Source organism: Sciurus vulgaris (genome assembly GCF_902686455.1).
Source record: "Sciurus vulgaris genome assembly, chromosome: X".
NCBI lineage: Eukaryota > Metazoa > Chordata > Mammalia > Rodentia > Sciuridae > Sciurus > Sciurus vulgaris.
In genome coordinates this window covers 104217603-104228468 of record NC_136471.1, presented here as the reverse complement: position 1 = coordinate 104228468, position 10866 = coordinate 104217603, and the positions used below count along the sequence as shown (strand labels likewise).

At 44.3% G+C, this 10866-nt stretch overlaps 1 protein-coding gene across 2 annotated transcripts; it reads left to right on the top strand.

Moving 5' to 3' along the window:
- The first annotated feature begins 1567 nt into the window (after nucleotides 1-1567).
- MID1IP1 (MID1 interacting protein 1) lies at nucleotides 1568-3850 on the top strand. 2 transcript variants are annotated; one of them, XM_079124946.1, is made up of 2 exons: nucleotides 1568-1833; nucleotides 2111-3850. In XM_079124946.1, exon 2 carries the CDS (start codon nucleotides 2367-2369, stop codon nucleotides 2919-2921), a length of 555 nt encoding a protein of 184 aa, XP_078981072.1. In that variant the 5' UTR covers nucleotides 1568-1833; nucleotides 2111-2366; the 3' UTR covers nucleotides 2922-3850. The 2 variants fall into 2 exon arrangements, with proteins under 2 accessions (XP_078981072.1, XP_078981073.1); XM_079124947.1 differs by lacking the exon at nucleotides 1568-1833 and adding an exon at nucleotides 1941-1964.
- The last annotated feature ends 7016 nt before the right edge of the window (nucleotides 3851-10866 follow it).

Here is a 10866-nt window from a genome sequence, read left to right as displayed (position 1 = left end):
TGTATAGTACTTAATAATTTACTTAATGATTTTTGCATCCATTATTTTACTTAACCAAAATCCTTGGTACAGCCTATGGGAGAAGCTCTGATTTTATTGACAAGGAAACAGGCTGGAAAGTTTCTGCGTTCCCATGTGTGCAAAAAGGAAGGGTGAGATTATTTTAATACTTAAATTTTATATAATGCTTCTTTCCCTTCTACATTCTTCTTTTCATCGATCTCTTAAAATAGGTCGACAAGCAAGTAACAACTCAGTTTTACAGATTAGAACGATCTAGAGCTAATAAGTTAGGAAGGGGGTCTCCCAGACTGGGTTCCAGGAGTCATCAACGACTTTTCATTCTGTTCTTTGCACCAAGTCAGCTTTCATTCAAAATACAATTAGAAAAATGGTTTGTCATGGAGAATACTTAAGTATAGGTCACTTAAGTATAGGTGTTTAAAGTGAGAGAAAGAAATCCTTTGATAATGTACTTGTTTTTGATACTTTGGGTCCTGTGGGAAAATACTGTACTTACTAATGTCTCCTCCCTCCAAGATTTTAGAAGCAAGGGATTTAAAGTTAGAAGCCTCAGTCAAAATTATCTGTAGCACTGTAAGAGAAGACTGGTGAATAAGGGACGTGGCAAGGGTGTGAGATGGGAAAACGAAAATGAGTTATGGTTTGGACATCCCAAAGTGAAATTTAAGGTGCAAGGCTCTTGAAAGTTACATCCATAAGTTAGCTTATGCCCTATTAAATGACCCTGTGCTGAAGACCTATCTTGAAAACACGTCACACACACGCTCTCAAAAAAATTATTGGATAAATCTCCACATTTCTGTTAAATGATGAGAGACACCCAACACCAGGCCTAAGTACTGTGACTCCCTCCTAGCTTTTGGCAGCCAAAAGGTCACATGGGCCCCATGGGCTTTCCAACATCATTTCTCTCCATTGCCATGTTCTGATCTCTCGGAAAAAAAGTAGGCTGCTCTTCATTCCTGGCAGCAGTTGTTGAAGGAAAGATTGGGAAAGACCCTGCCAGGAGGGTGGCAAAAGCCTCTGACCTCCCCTCCCACAACAGCTGACCAAGTCCAGGGCCATGGCGGGAGCACCGCTAGTCCACGTGCACCCGGCATGTCCAGTCGCCCCTCTTACATAAGAGTCCCAGGTTGGAGTTGGGGCAGCTGCGGGTCCCTGTTCCCAGGTGGCTAATAATAAACCGAGGCATCAGTTTCCAGGCTGCAGTCACTGTAGATTCGGGGTTGAGGGGCTCACTTTGCAACCCCGACCCGTGCATACCCGTCCTCCCACCCGGCGAGCACGCGTCAGGCCCGCCCAGCACCAGAGCACCAGCCAGCCCTCCCGACGGTCGCGACTCCAGAGCTTTCGCTGCTGTGCCTGGCTCTCCCCCAGCCGGCTTGCCCTGGGCTTGGTGCTGGCGAGGCGCGGCTGCTCCATCCCGCTCGGCCCTGCCTTGCCCTGCCCTGCCCTGGCGCCCTCCCTCAGCTGGGGTATCAGGCGAGAGGCGGAGCCGGCCCGGCGCGCCCCGCCCCCACTGTAGAAAGAGCCGGGCCAGTGTTACTCGCGGTCATCCCAGCTGGGGCCTTTTATCTGGGCGCTCCTGGGGGAGGCAGGAGGAGGAGACACCGGGGGTGGCACTGGACGCCGGCGACACCTTTCCTGGACTATAAATTGAGCACCTGGGATGGGTAGGGGGCCGACACAGTCGCCGCCTCCTACAGTCACAGTCAGGCCACTGACCGAAGCAGCGCCCTTGGGCAGCAGCTGCCCGCAGCGAAAACACTGAGCTGCCAAGGAGAGGGGGATCTCGAGGCACAAGAGAAGGTGGGTGGGTGCCCTCGCCCCATCGTTGCCCCCGGACAGAATGGACGCTTGAGGTCGGATTTTTCGGAGAGAGAAGCAGGGAAGAGGGGTAGATCCCTTCTCTCCATGACCCTCAACTAGCCGGCGAAGAGGTGGGACCATCTGGTCGCGGGGAGCCACCCTGGCGCCGTCCCGGGCTAGCAGTTGCCAGGGAGGGGAGGAGCGCGCGGGCAGGGGCTCTGAGCGCGCTAACCGGGTGAATAATCTTCCTGTTCTTTGGTCCCTGTCTCCCAATCAGGCAAGGCTCGACCCATCGACCACCCACCGCCATCGAGAGCTTCCGGACGCCAAAGCAAGGACAAGCCGCGCAACGAGCAGGGCCGGGCTGCGAGAGAAAGGAGAGTTGGAGAGGGCGGAGGAGGAGCTGGGAATCCCGCCTCACCGGCTATAGCTCGTTCCTCTGTGCGGGCCTCGGAGAGCGCTTGAAAGCTGCCACCCCCTTGCCCGTGCCGACCATTCCTGTGCCCCTGCGTTTCGACTCCCGCGCGGCCACCATGATGCAAATCTGCGACACCTATAACCAGAAGCACTCGCTCTTTAACGCCATGAACCGCTTCATCGGCGCCGTGAACAACATGGACCAGACGGTGATGGTGCCCAGCCTGCTGCGCGACGTGCCCCTGGCGGAGCCCGGGCTAGACAACGACGTCGGCGTGGAGGTAGGCGGCAGTGGCAGCTGCCTGGAGGAGCGCACAACCCCGACCCCCAGCCCGGGCAGCGCCAACGGCAGCTTTTTCGCGCCCTCCCGGGACATGTACAGCCACTACGTGCTGCTCAAGTCCATCCGCAACGACATCGAATGGGGAGTCCTGCACCAGCCGCCGCCCTCGCCATCAGGGAGTGAGGAGAGCACCGCCTGGAAGTCCAAGGACATCCTGGTGGACCTGAGCCACTTGGAGAGCGCGGACGCCGGTGAGGAAGACCTGGAGCAGCAGTTCCACTACCACCTTCGCGGTCTGCACACTGTTCTCTCCAAACTCACCCGCAAAGCCAACATCCTCACCAATAGATACAAGCAGGAGATCGGCTTCGGCAATTGGGGCCACTGAGGCGGGGCGCCATGGCTACCCTGCACCCACTCGGTCCCCATCTCTCACCCTCTCTTTCCTTAAAAGCTGTTTTCTTCCTGGTTGTGGGGCGCGAAGGGCAGACTGCAAAGTTGGGCTGTGTACGTGCAGGGGGTTGGTGGGGCTGTATGGAGATGAGGGTCCCCTTGGGGAGCGGAGAGGAAAATGGTGGCAGGACAGGGGCTCAAGGACCCCCCAGGAGGGGGTCTGCCTTCTACGTTGGTGGGAATGGAACTGGGCTGACGCCCCACATTCAGCCTGTGCCTTTCCTGGGGTTTCTTTTCTGTTCTTTCCAGAGGAAAAGGGCCTGAAAAGGGGCCATGCCAGGGTGCGGTGCTGGGTTGCCACACTTGGGAACGCAAGCCGGAGCTGGGTGCCGGGGAAGGCGGGGCGCGCAAACTCCCGCCCGCCCTGCCGTTGAGCCGGTGGAGGCCCTGGCGTTGCTAGGATTGCATCAGTTTTCCTGTTTGCACTATTTCTTTTTGTAACAGGGCCCTGTCTTAAGTATTTCAGATCCCCTCCTTGCTCTGAAACTTAAGCGATTCCATTGTGATAAGCGCACAAACAGCACTGTTGGTAACCGGTACTACTTTATTAATGATTTTCTGTTACACTGTACAGTAGTCCTGTGGCACCCCACCCCATCCTTTTCACGCTACCCCGCCCCCATCCCAGTGTGTGTAAACTGGTAGTGCACCAGCTCGAATGAAGCTTGCCACTCAGCCAGTGAAATTAATAACATGAGAAAGTGGATTTATCCCAAATGGAACCAACTGACATTCTATCTATATTGTACATAGAATGATGAAGGGTTCCATAGTTGTTATATGTTTTAAGTTTATTTAAAACTTTTTTTTAATCCAGATGTAGACTATATTCTAAAAAATAAAAAAGCAAATGTGTTGACTAAACTGGACAAGTGTGTTGCTCTTTAATCTGCCAGTGAGTGGCTTAGTCGTTAAATAAAAATAAATTGATTTTTTTGTATAGCAAAAGTAAACTTTATTTTCTCTCTGGTATTTCAAGGTGGTGGATACTCATCTCTGCAAGTATTTAGTTTTGTTTGGAGAGTAGCAACTGACTAAGATTTACTTCCAAGCTTTATTGCTAATTCAGTACACAAGTAGGATCCTACATCTCAACAAAGAGTCAAATATTCAGTGTTTGGGAAGGTACATGTATCTTTCAACCAATTTGGCTAGCTTACTGGAGTGCTTAATTAACATTTTGAATTCTTAAGATTCTCAGCTCCAGCTGAAGTGGTTTAAGGCATAAAAAGTCATTCTTAAGTCTGAAATTTGACTATGGACAATGGAAGATTTACAAAGAAACACCAACCAATACTTGTGTGTCCACCTTAGCAGGTCTTTATTTACAAGTCTCTTATGTTGATATTAGGTATGTACATGTATTAAAACATAAGCAATGCCCTTTTTCGGTAGTTCCTAATGGAGTGCTAAGCCTTGTTGATCAGTGTGCCTAGCATTGCTTCCAGGTTTTTAGTGACCCAGTCTGCAATCAAGACAGCATATCTGCTCAAGGCTGCTGTGGGCCCCTTAGGAATATTTTTTAGATGCCCCTAAGGGAATGGTGGGACAGGTAAACAGCACTCTGCATTTTATTTCATTATTTGTGTTGAGGGGATAAGTATGAGATCAACTTCAGTTTTCAATCTTGAAGTCATGAGGCATTCTTTAAACAAATAAGGCTTGAATTTAAAATGCATATAATTTTACAATTTGGGAAAAACTATTGCAGGCAGGCACAGCTCAAGTCTATTATCAGTTTTTAGCAGCAGTGGAAAAAAGGGGGAAGTCTCCAGACAGCGTTGCCTGCCAGTTGCCAGAGAAAGTTAATCGTTAATATATAAAGATAAGCTGGGTAGCACCCAAAGTAAGGTGTATGGCCTCTTGTGTTCCTTTTTAAGTACAAGCAAAAAATTCAAAGGAAGGAAACTACTCGGCCACATGGTAGGAAAAAACACAAAGACTTTGGAGCCAGAAAATTGTGCATATAAATGCTCGTTACTACTTATTAGTTTTGTGTATTTAGCTTTCATAGCCTGTTGCTACATTTGAAGTCAGACATAATCATTTAAATGCTTGTTTCTTGGAGTTGCAATGAAAATTAAGTGTGATGGTATGTGTGTAGAGATAGTTTCACACTTAAGTTTCCTCAGGCACTGCTGAAATACCTTACAGGTTTCTTTCTTCCTAGATTGGTTCATATATCCATTTCTTCCCCCTCCCCTGCTGAAATACCTTACAGGTGTCTTTCTTCCTAGATTGGTTCATATATCCATTTCTTCCCCCTCCCCTCCATGAAAATACGAGGCTTTGGACAGTATGTGTACTTTAAGGAAATGCATAATTTCAACTACATATATGAAAGTCTTATTAAACTATTTCTTCCAAGTCATGAGAGGGAGTCCAAATTAAAACTGAACAGTCATAGCGATGGCAAGAACTTTATGTGCTGTTTGTTAGGAGCAATTTGTTTTCAGAAAATTCTGGTGGTATATAGAATACAGAAAAGTACATGCAGCTAGTAAAACTAAATACGGATGTATCAATTATGAGTTTTATTTTTGAAAACACTGCTGCATGTGTGTTTTTATACATAAATAGTGATTCTGGCTGAGGAGTAATGATGTTTACTGCTAAAGAGCATTGGATTTTTTATGAACCAATAAGGTTTCCCAGGCCCATTAAGTACTATTCCACTGAGCATTTTATTCAAGATCGGTTTATGAAATAAAAACCAGGACACATCGCCAATAAGATTCACCTGGTAAAACTTCTCAAGTTATTTACAAGTTTGCTCAATTTCCAAGGTAAAGTGATAAGTGACTTTCATCTCTGCAGAAGGTCTTTGCATATTTGCAAACATTGTGAGGCACCTTCCTCAGAGGTGGGAGAGAAAAACTATCCCACAGTGCCCCTTTCCATATCATCTTATGACTGAAGGGAAGATATGGTTAGATGAACTGGACAGAAAGCGACAGCTCACATTGGAATTGATTACCCTCCAAACATTAACATTTGAGAAGAATTTTCTACATCAAAACCTCAACACTGCAGCCTTTGAGAAAACCTGGATTTATGTCTCAAAAACAGTTTTCTGCTTTGCTCACCTCAGGATTTTCACTTTTTGTGTTTACACAGCATTCCTTAGTGGTTTGGGCTAACTTAAGTTTCTCTGTACCTGAGCCCAATTTGTTGGAGAATATGGCATGGCAGCCGGGTTTCTTATTATTTGGACCAATTGAAAACTGAAACTGATTTACTGTTGATGATTTTTTTTAAAAGAAAGTTATTTTCGTTTATGTATGCCTCATTGTGTCCCCTTATTTCTAGTTACTGAAAAAAGTCATTTGGGAAATATTGTCTCTTTCTCTCTCTGTGTGTCCTTCTCTTTCTTCCTTTTTGTCTGTCTCTCCTTTATTTTACATTGCCAATGGTTCTTAGATGTTAGCACATTGGACATAGTTTCAATACACTTAGGGTTCAAACCTTATACTGTATATCTTTAAAAAATAAGGCACTTGCTGGTTACAAATTCCTGAATACACATGTAATCCCAGCTATTTAGGAGGCTGAGGCAGGAGGATCACATACTGGAGGCCAGTCTGGGTAATTTAGGGTGACCCTGACTCAAGAACAAAGGGCTGAGGATGTAGTTCAATGGTAGAGAGCTCCTGGATTCAATCCCTCCCAAACAAACAAAATAACCAACAAAGCATTTTATCATTTTTATGGGGCATCTAGTACATTTTTTACCAATCATTGCATCTTTATGTCATTTATTTTAAAGAGTTCTGGATAAAGTAATGCCAGAAGGAATGTTTTCTTTAAAAATTTGGAAGTGAATTTTTTGCCCCCAACTAATAAAAAAGCTTATTTGGAAAGTTTTGGAAACTTTAAATGTGGGATATTGGATTGGTCTTTTAAAATTAAATATTAGGTTTTTTTAAAATATTAGTATTTTAAAGTTTAAAATTGATATAGCTCTGCCAAGGATAAATTGCTTTAATTAGCAAGGTAATTTAAGCAGAATATTATTTTTTTCTTTTAAGTAGATGTCCATCTTTTTAAATAACTCAAGAGAATTTAAAGGTTGTTCTTTAGATACTCAAAACACTTGACTTCGCCTCTAGTTCATTTAGACTTGTGTAGAGCTTTCTGTTAGTGGGTGGACGTGATAGTCTACTACCAATAACAGTTTCTTTATCTGGAAGTCAGTACCATCCTTTGACTCAACATTCATGTTTCCTGCCTTGGAACTCCCAATGTAGAAGGCCCTCACTCTGTCCTAAGGCCTTGCCATGCCCCATGGAGTAATGAGTCCTCAGAGCTGACATAATGCGCAGAGCTTGTGCCCCTACTTCTTGACCGTACTCTGGGCATGTGAATTCCCAGGGTTCCCTGTCTAAATGACCCAAATGGTCCAGTCCAAGAACTTCATAGGTGGCTAGCTTGGGTTTGTTTTCTCCAGTGGTTGATGAACTAGCGGGGTGTGCAGCCCTAGACCAGAGGTTTAGATATGGACACCAGGTTTTCCATAAGTTTGCATGCAAGACCCTTTTCAGTGCAAAATGGAGTTTGAGTGGGAAGGTAAGGAGGCAGAACGTAGGCTAGGAGTCCTATTCCTCTGTCCTGCCTCCTTGGCTGTCCAGATGAACAAAGGGTGTGAAGCCAACAGAAAGGGAATAAAAGGTGAAAGCAGCTGAAGCTTTAAAGTCTCTTCTGAGTTCAACTAATGAGGATTCCATGGCTTTTCTCCCAACCTTCCACATTCCTCACCCTCCTCAGGAGTCTCTTTACTCCATTGAAGAGTGGTATTTAATTAATGAAATATAGGGTAAGGAAAAGGAAAACCACATTGTACGCAGAACATTCCCAGCTGCTTGCTCTTCAGTGCTACAATGGTGGCAAATGTAGTAAAGACAGCTACTCCAGACCCAAACAGATACATCTCCCACGAAGCAGTGAAGATTTCACCTCCCCAAAAATTCCTCCATCTTTTTTAAATTTGGTAGCTTTTTTCTTTTTAATGTCAATGTTCTTAGTCAAGTTTAAAGTAGAAAACATATAGTTGTGCATCTGTCTAAATGAGGCCGACTAAAACCACAACCATCTTGTCAGTCCTTCCTGTTTTGGTATTCTCTGTTTTTAAGAAGAACATTTTTGTTTGTATCTTTCCAAGCTTTTTCTTATGTTCTGTTACCACTCTCTAGTCTTTCCGAGTCCTCTGCCTAGCAGTTTTTAAAATATTATCTGTTCAATGTGCCCAACCTGAAGCTGGTAAGGATTTGGATCACAGAATGTTCTTATTGCCAGTTATGAACAGGGTTATAGATGGTAAGTTTCTGATCTTGAACTGTCTAGAGAAAGTGGTTTCCACAGTAGATAAGAGTAGTAGGAAAATACTAGCAAAACATAGAGCCTAGTTCTTTATTTTAACTAGTACAATAAACAATGGTGGGGGTGGAGCATTTTCTAGAATCTATTTTACTTTTCAATATCAGTCTTACTAGTGTTTATATGTGCACTTTTATCAACCAGCGTTCAGTTTGCAGGATGAAACTGGACATGATTCATTTGATGTTTTCAAAGGTAGAAACTAACTTTGTAGTTTTTTTTTTCCCCCCTTTTGAATACCACACTGCTGAGGTAAAGAATGTTGTAGCTTGTGGGTGAGCTCAATAGGGCCAATTAAAGCCTGACTACTCTTCCACCATGTTGAAATACCTGACAGAACTTGCTGTGTCCTTGGATAATGGCCTTTTTTTTCCTTCATGGCAGATATCTAATTGAGGAGATTTCCTGTTTGGTAGTCAAGGAAAGATGAAAATGAAAGTACCATGTTGTTGGTTCTGACCAAGGTATTTAAATTTTTCCAGTTGTTCACATGCAATATTAATTTTAAGCACTGCTTTTTAAAAAGTAAAATATACATCTTGTGAAAGAACATTTATATGTTCCAGAGTAGCCAAAGTATGTGCAGAATGCAAAGAGTGTAGTTAGTGTAGATTAGTCATTCAAAAGAAGGTGTAGTATTTTATGGTATCTAATTGACATTGCAGCTTGTAACTCATGGATGCTTTGGGAGTATAATTTGTTTCTGTTGTGCTAAGTACTTGTTGACAATTCCTTCGTAGCTTAAGTGTTTGGAGAGACAGTGCCAGAAATGTAGATGGTTAACCCTGGTGTTAGAGTCTGGGAGGAATCTCAGAAATCTAGTGGGTTTGGGAGCTGAAGAAAATGTCTGCTCCTCACAGCCACGTTGGTCCCATGTGGAAAAAGGGAAGTGCCAAGATAAGACTACCTAATTTAGGCTTTCAGAATTTACCAGATGTCACCCCACCATCCCTGGGTTGGTGTGAATAAGGGAAGTGAAAAATCATTTTCTCTTGGGAGCAGGCTGTGGTACCTTTTTCTCTGACTGGAAAGGCAGCAGTTTTAAGTTGAAGCCATTTTTGTAGGTCCCAAGTGGTGAATAATCCCTGATTTCAGCAGTTAGGTGCCCCTCTTGTGGAGGTGCTGAAGTCCTTTTCCACCACCTTATGAAACTATTGTTTGCCAAGTCAGGATTGTCCTAATCTTGAGGTAGAAAGGGTTTGGGACAAAAATATGACCAAAGGGAAGGAGCAATTATATAAAGGAGACACATAGAGTAGAAGAAATGGAAGGAGACAAGAATGAAGAGAGAAGATAGAACAAAGGCAGGGAAACTGTGGCAAATCATATTTTCCAAACAGGGCTGTCCTTATTTCTGGTCCTACATGCTGTCTCACAACTTTGCCACCTTCCATCACGAGGTATAATCTCCAACTCCTCCCCTTAAATTTAGAAGGGTCATTGTGACTTCTTGGACTACATGAAGGTGGCTGTCACTTCCAAGGCCAAGCCACAAAAGGAGATACATCTTCCTCTTATATGAAATACATGCCTGTCTCTTGAGATGCTGGTCCTTGGAACCCAGTTGCCATACTGGGAGGAAGCCCAAGTCACATGGAGTGACTATGTGTAGGTATTCCAGCTGACAGCACAAATGAGGACCCAGATAACAGCCACCGTCAACCCCCAAACATGTGAGTGTGCCATCAAATGATTCCAGCTCCCAGCCTTTGAGCCACTCCAGCTGATGCCAAGTGCAGTAGAGACAAGCTGTCCCCGTTGAGCCCTGCCCAGATTTCAGATTTGTGTGCAAAATATTTTCATTCTTTTAAGCCACAAAGTGGTTTGTTACACAGTAATAGATAAGTGAAACAGAGGCTTTTTTCCAAATTTCAGAGGATTGTCTAACTAAATGAAAACAATTCAAAGTCAAATGTAATTTATGGCAGGGAGTCTGTTTTATCACATTTACCTGAGTGGTCATGATGAACCAGGAACTTTTGGAAACATTCATCTGATGACTGATTCAGAGAACAGAAGGATTAGAAATAGTATATGGGTGGACAGATGCTATAAATAATGTTTTATACTTGTGTTAAAGTTTAGCAGAGTAAGCAGAACAATGATACCCTCAAATAAGCCCATGCCCAACTCACCAGAACTTGTGAATATATTAACTTGCATGGTAAGGGGTAATTAAAGGTGCAGATGGAAATGAAGTCATCTGGCCTTCAGATGGGGCAAATCATCTTGGATTATCTGGATGGGCCCAATGTAATCACAAGAGTCTTTAAATGATGGAAGTAGAAGGCATAAAAGTCAGAGTGAGAGGGATACAGTGTGAGGAAAACAACTTGTCATTGTTGGCTGTGAAGATAGATGGGAGCAGGAGCCACTAGCCAAGAAATGTAGGTAGCTTCTACTATCACAGCTGGAAAAGGCCAGGAAACAGAATCTTCCCCGAATCCTCCAGAAAGCATGCAGCCCCATCAATGCCTTCTTTTTAGCCCAGGGAGACCCATTTTGGG

What these genes read in the sequence shown, in the direction of transcription:
- MID1IP1 (XM_079124946.1), top strand. Translation starts at nt 2,367, where the DNA reads ATGATGCAAATCTGCGACACCTATAACCAGAAGCACTCGCTCTTTAAC.